We start from the raw sequence: 13,115 nt of genomic DNA, 5'->3' as shown, positions 1-13,115 counted from the left end.
GAGCGGGGGGGAGTCGGGGGCGGGCGCGGGGCCGGCTTTCTCATGCAAAGCGGCGGCGGGGGCGGGGCGCGCGCCCGGGGGCGGGGCCTGTCGCCGCCCGGCTGCGCTCCCCCCTCGCCTTTTGCGCGTCTTCTCTGCCCGGGACGCGCGGCGCCGAGCAGCTGCGGCCCGGCCCGGCGAGGCCGGCGCGGGAGGGAGGAGCCGCCGCCGCCTCCAGCCGGCCGGCCACCGTGCGCCCGCGCCGCCGGCCTCCCTGACGCTCCACCTGGGCGTTCGCGGAAGAGCCCAAAGTTTGCCGCGGCCGGGAGTCGCCGCCCGCCGGGAGCCCGGGCCCGTCGCGCTTCCCGGTATTGTTGGCCAACTTTGCTCGTCTCCCCCGCGGCCCCCACCTCGGCGGAGGCCGGGGGCACGGAGCGCAGCGCTCGGGCCGGCCGAGCGGGCATGGGCGGGGGCCGGAGCGGGGACGGGGAGCCGGGGCCCGAAGCCCGAACCGGGCAGCGGCGGCGCTGAGGGGGGCGGACCTCCCCCCGGGGCACCTCCGACGCCAGCATGCCGCGTCCGGGCCCCCGCCTGTGGCTGGTCCTGCAGGTGATGGGTTCGTGCGCCGCCATCAGCTCCATGGACATGGAGCGCCCGGGCGACGGCAAGTGCCAACCCATCGAGATCCCGATGTGCAAGGACATTGGCTACAACATGACCCGCATGCCCAACCTGATGGGCCACGAGAACCAGCGCGAGGCCGCCATCCAGCTGCACGAGTTCGCGCCGCTGGTGGAGTACGGCTGCCACGGCCACCTCCGCTTCTTCCTGTGCTCTCTGTACGCGCCCATGTGCACCGAGCAAGTCTCCACCCCCATCCCCGCCTGCCGGGTCATGTGCGAGCAGGCCCGGCTCAAGTGCTCCCCGATCATGGAGCAGTTCAACTTCAAGTGGCCCGACTCGCTGGACTGCAGCAAGCTCCCTAGCAAGAACGATCCCAACTACCTGTGCATGGAGGCGCCCAACAACGGCTCAGACGAGCCCTCCCGGGGCTCCGGCCTGTTCCCGCCCCTCTTCCGGCCGCAGCGGCCGCACAGCGCGCAGGAGCACTCGCTCAGGGACGCGGGCCCGGGGCGCGCCAGCTGCGACAACCCGGGCAAGTTCCACCACGTGGAGAAGAGCGCGGCGTGCGCGCCGCTCTGCACACCCGGCGTGGACGTGTACTGGAGCCGCGGCGACAAGCGCTTCGCGGTGGTGTGGCTGGCCGTCTGGGCTGTGCTGTGCTTCTTCTCCAGCGCCTTCACCGTGCTCACCTTCCTCATCGACCCGGCGCGCTTCAGGTACCCCGAGCGCCCCATTATCTTCCTGTCCATGTGCTACTGCGTCTACTCCGTGGGCTACATCATCCGCCTCTTTGCCGGCGCGGAGAGCATCGCCTGCGACCGGGACAGCGGGCAGCTCTATGTCATCCAGGAGGGGCTGGAGAGCACAGGCTGCACCCTGGTCTTCCTGGTCCTCTACTACTTCGGGATGGCCAGCTCACTGTGGTGGGTGATTCTCACGCTCACCTGGTTCCTGGCCGCGGGCAAGAAGTGGGGCCATGAGGCCATCGAGGCCAACAGCAGCTACTTCCACCTGGCAGCCTGGGCCATCCCAGCGGTGAAGACCATCCTGATCCTGGTGATGCGCAGGGTGGCGGGCGATGAGCTCACCGGCGTGTGCTACGTGGGCAGCATGGACGTGAACGCTCTCACCGGCTTCGTGCTCGTCCCGCTGGCCTGCTACCTGGTCATCGGCACGTCCTTCATCCTGTCCGGCTTCGTGGCGCTCTTCCACATCCGCAGGGTGATGAAGACGGGCGGGGAGAACACCGACAAGCTGGAGAAGCTCATGGTAAGGATCGGCGTCTTCTCTGTGCTCTACACCGTGCCGGCCACCTGTGTGATCGCCTGCTACTTTTACGAGCGCCTCAACATGGAGTACTGGAAAATCCTGGCCACCCAGCACAAGTGCAGAATGAACAACCAGACCAAGACTCTGGACTGTCTGATGGCCGCTTCCATCCCGGCCGTGGAGATCTTCATGGTGAAGATCTTCATGCTGCTGGTGGTGGGTATCACCAGCGGGATGTGGATCTGGACGTCCAAAACCCTGCAGTCGTGGCAGAACGTCTGCAGCCGCAGGTTCAAGAAGAAGAGCAAGAGGAAACCCGCCAGTGTGCTCACCAGCGGTGGGATTTACAAAAAAGCCCAGCATCCCCAGAAAACCCATCTCGGAAAATATGAAATCCCTGCCCAGCCTCCCACCTGTGTGTGAGCTGGCTTGTAGGGGGTGGGGGCGGGGGGGGGGGGGAGGAGAGGGAGCTGGGGAGGGAAGGGGCCAGAGTGGAAAACTTTCCCGGACAGGATACCCTGGCAGTCAGAGCCATGCCAAAACGTGGTGCTTTTCCTGGTTGGTGTTTTTTGTTTTGGGGTTTTGTTTTTGTTTTTGTTTTTTGTTTTGTTTTGTTTGTTTTTTTAATAAAAGTAAAAGAAAAAAGTTTTTACCCTGAAATTCAGGATGCTGTGATACACTGAAAGTTAGAGATGTGCTTCCAGGTTTTTTGTTTGGTTTGGTTTCCAGAAGGAGAGGTCCCCAGTTAAGCAGCCTCTCTGGTAACTGGTTTGCAATCAAGTCAAGCCCCAGAAGAAACTTTTGTTTCGAAGCTTCCTTAGAAACAGAGCTGTGTATATGCTCTGAGCTGGCTTTGCTACCCATTTACAAGTCAGAGGAGAGGTAACTTCTTTGGACGGTAAAGGACTTCTGCTGGGAGCACTGAGGGACAGAGGAGGGGGAGAGAGCAAGAGAGGCAAAGTGGGTCTCCGGAGAGGGGCCATCCCCCCGGGGGCCCACCCCCAGGAAGGCTGTGTGTGGGACAGCAGCGTCTGTGCAGACAGGAAGAAAGGGGAGCCCCGACGATTTAACACACTCCAGTGCATTTGGAGTCACTTAAAATAGACTCCAGCCTTCACAAACGGGTCTTTCTCCAAGACAGAAACTTCCAAACCTAACATTTGCAACTGCAAACAATGTGCAATACATTTCTTCCCTCTCTCCGTGAAAATGAAAAGAGAAACAAGTATTTTGCTGTACATAAAGACAACAAAAGAAATCCCAACAAAAGCACAGAGAGGCCCAGCCCTCAGAAACCCTCTAGTGTTACCTTTTGTGGCTTTTTAATGGAAACGAAGCCAATGTTATACACGTTTGGACTGATTTGTGGAAGGGGGGGAGGGGAGAAAGATCATTGAAAAGTATCCAAAGGGGTTATTGACTCTTTCTATTGTTAGACAAATGGTTTCCATGAATAGTTCATGAAGCACTACACAAATCTAGTTGATTCTCCCCACACCCCAGGGAAGAGCCGTCCTGCTTGTGTATATTTGTAATATATGATATTTTTCATGCTCCACTATTTTATTAAAAATAAAATATGTTCTTTAGTTTGGTGCTGGTCCCTTGCGCGTCATGAGGTTCCCTTGCCTGAGTGTGGAGAGAGCAGAGCAAACTTTCTGCCTCTGCTCGCTGTTCAAGCAGATCCTGACTGTGCGTCTCTAGCTAGAGAGATGACTGGTTGTCGTGTGAAACAGCAGATGGGTGGCTGGCGAGGCTGGCAGAGAAATTTAAAGTTTGAGTGGAATGACATGGAGGCAATGTGGAAGAGCTGGACATCGCTGCTGTGACTCTCGGTGGCCGGCTGTGAGGGCTTGGTCGTAGACACACTTTCTCTGGGAGCACCTGGGCACCAAGTGTGGCTGAATCCTGGCAAGCCTGGCCCAGCCTCGGGTGAGAGCTCCAGGGAGCGGGGCCAGCCAAGTCAGAGAATTAAATCAAAATCGGGTTCCATGGGTCTGATGGGATCAAACGGTACCGAGACAGAGTCCTCTCCGTCAGTCCGAAGCGGCAAGTCTAGGACTTGTTCACAAAACAGGTTATAGCCCCAGACAGGATAAAAGATCTGCTCAGGGTGGCGGGGCGTTAAGGAGAAGTCAGTCAGCCCTGTACGTCTGTGAACTTGCTGCTTCTCCTGTGTTTGCTGCTGGAGCGGCAGACACCCAAAGTGGGCCCAGGTTCACTGGTCAGAGGCACAGCGAAACTCCAGTTCTAACACGAAGGATCCAAGGGCAGGGTCCAGGCGTCTTGTCGTGGGAAATCAGCAGAGTCAACCAAGCTCTCCTTGGGGTCGTGCGGATGTCAAGCTCCCGGGTGAACAAAGAGCCCTTAAGAATCTCGAATGTGTATTAAGCACTTCCCAAGATGGACCAACGCCTGGAGTCAGGGCAGCCTGTTTTCCGAAGAAGGGGTTTAGGAACTAAGCCCCCTGATGACCGTAAGACCACCCTCTCGTGGATGCATCCACAGCAGATCTGGGCAAGTGTATGGGTCAGTTTATGGGGGGGGCCGCCTCACCTGGACGTGTGTGGCCGTGGCCCGCTAGAGCAGGGCCCCTGGGTGTTTTGGAATCAGGTTCAAGAAACACCAACTAGGTAGGCCAAGTGGTGTAAGATAAAATCCAGAATAGCCTAAAGTACATTAAAAAAAAAAAACAAATGCCCACAAACAAAACCTATTTGTTGATCGATCCCGCCCAGTCCCCCAAAGACCATGCAGGGATACTGATGTAGGGGTGTGTTTATGTACGCTATGCTCCCTTGGGGTGACTCAGGCAAAATAAAAGTGACATGTTTGGAACAGAGCTCTGAAAAGTCTGGGAAGATAACAGTATCCCTAGCTGGGAGCATCCAGGCTGAACGTGGTCCCCAGATCCTCAGTCGTAAACTTACTAGACTGTCGTCAGCCACCTTACATGGGCACGTGTGTGGGCTGCAGACCTCAGTTCTAGGGAGAACAGCGGGCCGGCCTACAGAAGCCTCTCTCCTGTCTGTTGTCTAGAATGCGTTTCAGTGTGGACCCCCCCCAAACTACAGGTACCCCGTTCACAAATGTTAAAGAATTTTACATATGGCCGGGCGGGTGCCCTGGGACACCGACTCAGCCAGTGATGTGTACCCGTAGCCCCAGAAGGGACTTCTGAGCAAACGCTCCGTGGGGCCTTCTCTCCAGGAGCCTCAACCTGACCTGGGGTCACATGTAGATAATTCGTGAGTTTTAGGAGAAGCATCAAGGCTCGTAAGGGGGAAATCTGCAAACAGCGCCGTTGGACCTTGGGTCCTCTGTCACAGGACTCAGGACTCGGGACTTGTAAAGGAATTGTCACTGGCCTTCATGTGGAGATTTCCTTACCTCCCAGCCTCAGCTCCGGGGAAACAGAAGCCTGCCTGGTGACAGATCCAGCAGAGCAGGGAGGTCAGGGAAGGTGACTGCCCAGAATTGCCCTGTGGGCCGTCCCTGGGGTGTTCTTCCTTTGGGACCCACCACCCAGCCACTCGTCTGTGCCAGGGCCTGGGAAACGGGGCTTCAAGGTCACCGCCTGGTGCAGGAGACCCGCACCACAGGAAAAGGGCTCGTGGGGAGGAGGTTTGAACCCCTCCCAGAGGAGGTTCAAAATAGACAGAAGGCAGAAGATCCCACACGAAAAATTTCATGGCAGGGTGATAGTTCAAGGGCATGCTAACGGCTAGAGCGGCTAGAGCACAAGTTAAGAACAGGGAATCAAAGCTCCCAAAAGGGCCTGGCCTGTGACAGGTCCTAGCCCAGGCCTCTGGGTGGAACGGCAGTGACAACTGTAGCAACGACAATCAGTCCAGCAGGCCCCTGGGGCACCACCTGCCTGCTGAGGGCTTTACAGGTGTATCAGCTGAGGCCCAGAGAGGGCCAGTAAATTCCCAGGGTCACACAGCAAGTACAGGTTAGAGTCAGGACAGGAACCAGGCAGAGTGAGCTTAAGAGTGGGTACCCAGAACCAGGGGCCGGGCTGGGTTCATGCCAAGACAGGCCAGAGGGGACACCTGGTCAGGGAGGGCCGTGATTCTGACTTGGGGGTCAGGTGGCATTTACCAAGACAGGAGGAAGGAAACAGAAGCGGGCAGGGTGCCATGTGTTGGTGGAGAATGGAAGATGGATGCAGGGTAGACGGTTTGGGTCAGAGGGGCCTCTGATACCTCCGGGTGGAGGTCAGTCTGCAGGCTGGGAAGGGGGGCTGGAGGAACAGGTGGATGTCTGCAGATGGTCAGATTAGAGGAGAGGTTAGCTGGGGGCAGAAGAAGGAGGAGGGGGAGGAGGGTAGAGGGAGGAGGGAGTGGGAAGTAGAAAGTGGAGGGGAAAGAAGGCAAAGGGGGGAAGAGGGAGGAAGAGAGAGGAGGGAAGAGGAGGAGGACAGAGGGGGTAGGAAGGAGGAAGGCAGAAGAGGGAGAGAAGAGGGAGGAGGGCAGAGGAGGGAGGAAGGAGGAGAGGGAAGGGGGAGGGAAGGAGGGAGTGGGAGGAGGGAAGGCAAGAGAGAGGGAAGGGGATGAAAAAGGACAGGGAGGAAGAAGGAGGAGGAGGAGAGAGGAGGAGGGAAGGGAGGAAGGAGGAGGGAGAAAGGATGGGGAGGAAGACAGGAGGGAGGAAGAAAGGGAGGGAGAGGAGAGGGAAGAGGGTGGAGGGAGGGAAGGAAGGAGGGGGAGGGCAGAGCAGGGAGGAAGAGAGGGAGGGAGGGGGAGAGGGAGGGGGAGCACAGGTGGAGGAGGAAGAGGAGGCCGCTTCCTCATGAGGAAGAGCAGTCCCTAACCCCCAAGGCGGGGTTTCTCACCGTCACAGGGAGGACTGCTGGAGAGTAGGTAATGGCCACCTCTGGAGTAGGAATATGTGAGCCAGATAGAGGCAAACGGAGCTCGGAGGCTGGAAACCCAAGCATCCCTCCCGATTACCCTGCCACGCCTGGGCCATTCACCTCTCTCTTTCCTTTAACTCTTGGGCCACCCAAGCAAAACTAAAATGATCTCCAGGGGCTGATAGTCTTTAGTCCTCTACTAGAGCCTGTGGGGGGCACTGCTTCCAGACCGAAAACAGACAAGTCAGGAATTATTCACCCAGCCATAGATACCCTCCTAGTTCCCGTATTATTTCCTTGAAAGGAAGAGAGGAGGACAGAGAGGAATAGCAGAAGGGGGCGCCCGTGGGTTCCTCACCCTTCCAGGGCTGGGTATCTAATATGGTTTGGGACTGATCCCTGTCTTGCCCCTACTGGACTTTCCTGCCTCTATTACTCCATCTATGAAATGGGGATGTTGTTGGTGCCTCCCTCGATACGTGCTCCATGTCCTGAGCAATCCAATTTATCAGTCTGCGTTCCACACAACCGTCCCAGGATGGAATAAGCTTCCCTATGCACAGCATTCAGAAGGCGAGTTGGCAGAGGGCAAACGCTCCATGCATACTGCTGGTATGTTGCTTCTGCCCCTCCCTCCCCCAGAAAGTTAAACCCAGCACGCTAATGAGTAATGATCTTTAAAAAGAATGAGGGATTTTTTTTTTTTTTTTTTTTTTTAGAAACACTTTCCCCATGCCGTGGTCGGGTTACACAGAATATCCACTGATCTTTCAAGTTGAAAAGGCAGGCGCGGTGTCTCTGCCGTGGTGGAGAATATGCTCCGTCTTCCTCTTTGAACACAATAACATCACACTCACTTCGCGGGGAAGCGGACCTCATGCGCGGACACCTCTGTACGCAAATGCGGGAGGATCGCTGTAATGTGCGGGTGGAGGAAACGCGGCCCAACTTCAGGGAAGCTCGTGGAACGCGCTCCCGCAACGTGGTGGGGAGCGTTTTTTAATGTTTTATTAAGAGTGTGAAGGCCAAGCTGGAGGGAGGAGGGAAGGAGGCGTTTGAAATCCGTGCAGATTAAGTTTCCACTGCAGAGGTGAGCCTTGGTAATTGGGGACTCCAACAGTCCCGCCCCTGGGAAGGTGATGCTCCCAGACCCCGCGCCATATCCACAGCTGAGGCGTACTTCTCCAAAGCCCCTGAGTTTCGCTTTGTTATTAGAAGACATTTTAGGCAGGGCGGAGGGCTGATACCAAGCTCGCATCCGGAGGGTCTGGAGTTGAAACGCTCCGTTCCGTCTCCCACAAAGGGACTTCTGCCCTTGGCGGCTTCAAGGACACTGTGATGATGGATGAGAGGCTCTTGGTCGTTCTCCAGCGGCCGGGGGTCTCTCCCAACAGATGTCCCCCAAGGGAGGGGGCACTTTATGGCATTCAGGGGAATATTTACACTAAAAAAAAAAAAGAAGAAGAAGAAGGAAAGTAGCAAACCCGCTTAAAAACCTATCCTAACAACGTTTTAGTAGTTTAGGCAGAACTACAAAGTCATTACCCCTGACAGATGATCAATCAGGGCCTGCTTTGAAAGGTCGGTGCCGGTGATTACGAGGCACAGGTGCCCACTTTGATCAGCAGAGACAAGGGCCCTGTTGCTGCTGCTCTCCTCCCTCACTCGAGCCTGGGGCAGAGCAGCACCTGTTCACCTCCCAGGCCCGCCCTCTCATAAAACACTTGGATTTTGCTGGCTTTGAGCAAGATTTTTCATTTGCAAATGGCTTTCCTTCCTACCGTGTGTCTGTGGCTCGATTACCAACCTTGAGAAAATACCATCGAGGTGTCCTTGGGTGTCAGGCCAAAGCAGAAGCCTTAGGTTCAGAAACCGTTTGGGCCGGCTGAAACTTTTTTTCTTCTTAAAGGGACTTTCTTAAGTACTGGGGCGAATAAATGCCACCTTTTTCTTCCGTGCTTGGCCTAACACACAGAGGACATGACGGGTTTACAAAGAATCCGTGATTCTCGTTTGCTAGAGGGATGACACGGGTCTACACAGACAAAAACGAACACCACAAGAACGAAAGGAAAAGTTCCATTATAAAACGTACCATTCTTCTAAGGGTGTCATGATTGTAGTCATTTTTTTTTTTTTTCAGTTAATAAAGTCCAATGCTACAGGGATGTTCAGGGGAGTGAATCACATCTCTTGGGTAACAGAGGGCATTAGGGAGCAAAACATAAGGGAGGAAAGGGCATCAGGCAAAGTTGGAAGTGTATTTTAATTTCCAGCCCAGCTCTGCCTTCTAAAGTTTTTATTCTTGCAAGTAAGAGGATCCCGTTGGATTAGGTGTGCACATTTTCAGGTGGTCTGCTCAGTGAGGTGGGACAGAAGAACCGGTGTGTGTAGATGGAAGTCAGGGAGGGTTCTAGGGAAGAATTTGCTTCATAATGAAAAGGCAGATGGTGAGGACGCCTGCCTTTTTCCTGCTCATAAGTAGTGTCTGAAAGTTGTACATGGAGCTGTTGCAACCTTTTTGTAACCATGAGGCCATAAACTCAGTATTCAAGCAGGCCCTCTGCGCATGGAAAGAGCTAAGTTCATGATGACTTCATCAAGCCTGACACCTCCAGGTTTCTTCTTACTTGAGATAATTAGCTACTTGAATTCTCTGAGAGTCCGCACGCTGGGTATCCTATGACGGGTAGGAAAATATATTTGATTTGGTTAACGAGTCCAGTGCTTCTGAACTTTTAATGTGCATACAAATCACCTGGGGCTCTTGAGAAAACACAGACCCTAATTCTGTAGGTCTGAGTGGGACCCAAGAGTCTGCATTTGTAATAAACTCGCAGGTGGTGCTGATGGTTCTCCTGACTTAGTTTGAGTGGCAACCCACCGCCACCTGAAGTTTACAGCTCCTCTGCGTTATTCCTGGCCGTATGGACTTCTCTTGGGCACCACCACTTGTGTGTCCCATCTTGGATTACTGCTCAGTCTTTAAAAATGTCTTATGTTGAGTTAAAATCTGCTTCCTTACGACTGTTTCCTCCTGGCTCTATCTTGGCCAGGTGGTCTGCTGTACTTCATTTAATTCATTTTCCCTTGAAAGCCCAGTATCGTTAAAGTTGAGTATTACGAGCTCCCTGAATCTATTTCGATTCTTAAAATTGTTGCCCAGACAAAATGATAGTGAGCCGTCAAATTTGAGCCAATACGCAAGGCAGAGAAACTGAAACCCTGGTAAGAAAGAGCTTACTTCTTCTTCTTTTTTTTCTTTAAAGATTTTATTTATTCATTTGTTGGAGAGAGAAAATGGCATGCACAAGCAGGGGAAGCGGTAGACAGAGCAGGCAGGGGAGAAGCAGGCTCCCCGCTGAGCAAGGAGCCCGATGTGGGACTCGATCCCAGGATCCTGGGATCATGACCTGAGCCAAAGGCAGACGCTTAACAGACTGAGCCACCCAAGTGTCCCGGAAAGAGCTTAATTCTATCAAAAGCCAATGCCCTTTAAAGCTGCAGTGATGCAAACAGCATGGGAAAACAGCGTGAAGATATGAAAAATGATGGGACGGGGCGCCTGCGTGGCTCAGTGGGTTAAAGCCTCTGCCTTTGGCTCGGGTCATGATCCCAGGGTCCTGGGATCGAGCCCCACATCGGGCTCTCTGCTCAGCGGGGAGCCTGCTTCCCACCCACCTCCCCCGCCTGCCTCTCTGCCTACTTGTGATCTCTGTCTGTCAAATAAATAAATAAAATCTTTAAAAAAAAAAAAAAAGAAAAATGATGGGACAAAATATAAGCTCCGGAAAGAGTCCTAAATGCTTTTGGAACTTGATTTCAAATTAATAAGAAAGAATGGCTTATTCAACCAATACTTTTGAGGCTTGTTTTAGATTTTTATTTATGACCTGAGCCAAAGGCGGAGGCTTAACCTGTTGAGCCACCCAGGCGCCCCTGAGGCTTGTTTTAGATTTGGGGACATTTTTATATCAAACCTCTACCTCATACCTTTTATCAAAATCCATTTGGGACTGTCAAAAAAATGAAAAGTAAAATTAATACTTCCACCAGGGGGAAAAGTTTATCTAAAATTTTTAGTCCATGGAAAGAAAATGTTGGTGGATGTTGTATATCACTTATCAGGAGTCTTCTTAACATAACACCAAAACCAAGCTATTTCCAAAAAAAAAAATCATGATTTGACTACATCAAAATTAAAAATTCTGTATAGTGAAAAAAATTAATCAAAAATAAAAATTCTCCTTAAACAAAATTAAGATGCAAAACCTGTAGTTTCCTGCCCGGGTCTATAAATAGACAATTCAGATGAGAAGAAAAACTTGTGGAAAGATAGTTAAACTCATTAGTAGCGATCAAAGGTATGTGTGTGAAAAAAAAAAAGCCATTATTTTTGTCTAACAGATTGGCCCTTTCTTTTTAAGGTAGGTAATACCCAGATTTGGCTTGGGTGTAGAGAAATGGGCTCCCCATGCCCCACAGGTGGGGCCGTAGAGTAGATCGCCTTCACTAGAGCAAATGCAATGTGGACCCAACACCTTTCAAAACATGCATACCCCGTGAGCCAGCAATTCTACTCGCATTAAATGTATTGAAAATCGGGAACAACCTACGTTAGACCAGCAGGCTGACTGTTCGATTCAACTGTGGTAAATCCTTAGACTATCATGTAGTCATTGGAGTAATTATGTAGAAACATGTTATTAACGTGGGCGAGTGGCCAACCGTATTACTAAGCAGGCAGCCACCAGCCAGGGGGACCAGCTCAGCCCTCTGGCTGTTTGTGATCAGCCCGTGTTCTGATTGGTCTGTACGTATGCCACGTCCGTTGTTAGACATTTTGAATATTAATCTGCTGTTAATTGAACAAGGCAAGTTCTATAATATGTTCTGTGTCATACCATTTCCTTTTTTGTAAAATGTGCATGTGTACCTGGGAAGACATACAGTGGTTACCTATGCTTGGCAGGATTCCTGGGTAATCTTTACCATCTTCTTTACACTTTCTCAATTTCAGCTTTTGATGATAAATATGTATTATGTCGATAGATACATCGATAGATAGAATGATAGATGAAAGATGGGTGGATGGATAGATGGACTGAAGAAAGGGTGGACGGACGGACGGATGGATGGGTGGGTGAGAGAGAGTTTGCAAAGTAGTAAAGACAATAGGATAATTGCCTGCTTCCTTGTAGATCAGAGGCTGCAAATCCAAATGCCTTAGGGGCTCGGAAAACAAGGAGTGAAGCAGTTAGTGGGAGGAGATCAACAAGGAGCCTTATAGGGTCTGTAGGGTCTGTGTGCCCCGTCTGAAGGGATTCCTGTCGCTGACTTCCAAACCATTGCTGCATGGTAGATTTCGGAGCTTGGTGTTGACAAAAATTCTGATTTTCCAAGATCAACCAGAAATCTTGATTTATTTATTTATTTTTTTTTGGTGTTGGGGACATCAAGTCTCCTGTTTTTAAATGTGGACAGTGAATCAAAACTTGTAAAAACACTGTGCATGGGGCTCCTGGGGGGCTCAGTGGGTTAAAGCCTCTGCCACCGGCTCAGGTCATGATCTCAGGGTCCTGGGATCGAGCCCGGCATCAGGCTCTCTGCTCAGCAGGGAGCCTGCTTCCCCCCCCATCTGCCTCTCTGCCTACTTGTGATCTCTGTCAAATAAATAAAATCTTAACAAACAAACAAACAAACAAACAAAACCCAAAAACCACTGTGCAGGACAAACAAGCCACGTCTGCTGGCCTAGCACGTGCACCCCATGCTCCAGACGCCAGACTTTTGTTAACATAAGTGACAATTAGGACAGCTTTCCAAACGGCACCCGGTACGAGTGTTTTAACCTGGGCTCTCTCGCTGCTGTCTTCCACAAGCATGGGGTGTCTCAACAGCTCTGCCCACCTTGTTCCCGTGACAGGGCGCGTCCCCCGACCCAAATACAAGGATTACGTTTACTCTGTTGCGTTTCCTTCGCCCCCTCAACCGTCACGCCTTTACTTGTCTTCGGCTCGCTCTTCTCGGCCGTGCTCTGTTCCGAGCTCCTTCTGACGCCGACTTCTGTCGTTCAACTGGTGTTGTTCTTTCCGAGTCTCTGTCATCCATGATTTGACCCGTTTTTTTCCCTGGGAAGCCTTCTGGCTTCACCAATTCATGTGTCCTCTCCTCGTGGGGGGTGAGGGGGTCTCCCGGTTCCTCAGGGTCGCTGTTTGGAAACGACCGGGTAACGGCGGTCCAACGGCAGGTGGCTCTTCGTACGCTCGGCTTTCTTTCCAGCCTGCGGTTCTGACGGCTCAGGGGGCGTCCGTGTGAGCATTCTTGGGGGGATAAGGCAGAAGCAGGGAGTTAGTTGGCTTGTGGGCGTCCCTGGGAGCCTCCC

General features: G+C 52.7%; 1 protein-coding gene across 1 annotated transcript; it reads left to right on the top strand.

The window, feature by feature from the left end:
* The first annotated feature begins 549 nt into the window (after positions 1–549).
* Positions 550–2,295, top strand: LOC111156537 (frizzled class receptor 10). Its single transcript, XM_022517499.1, has one exon. The coding sequence runs from the start codon at positions 550–552 to the stop codon at positions 2,293–2,295; it is 1,746 nt and encodes a 581-aa protein (XP_022373207.1).
* The last annotated feature ends 10,820 nt before the right edge of the window (positions 2,296–13,115 follow it).

The sequence above is a fragment of the Enhydra lutris genome, unplaced genomic scaffold (genome assembly GCF_002288905.1).
Source record: "Enhydra lutris kenyoni isolate GAN:26980312 unplaced genomic scaffold, ASM228890v2 scaffoldscaffold46, whole genome shotgun sequence".
In the NCBI taxonomy this organism is placed as follows: Eukaryota; Metazoa; Chordata; class Mammalia; order Carnivora; family Mustelidae; genus Enhydra; species Enhydra lutris.
Note: the sequence above shows the minus strand (reverse complement) of the source record. Positions and strands in the feature narration are given on the sequence as shown.

Coding starts and splice junctions, on each gene's coding strand:
- LOC111156537 (XM_022517499.1), top strand. CDS start 550: ATGCCGCGTCCGGGCCCCCGCCTGTGGCTGGTCCTGCAGGTGATGGGT.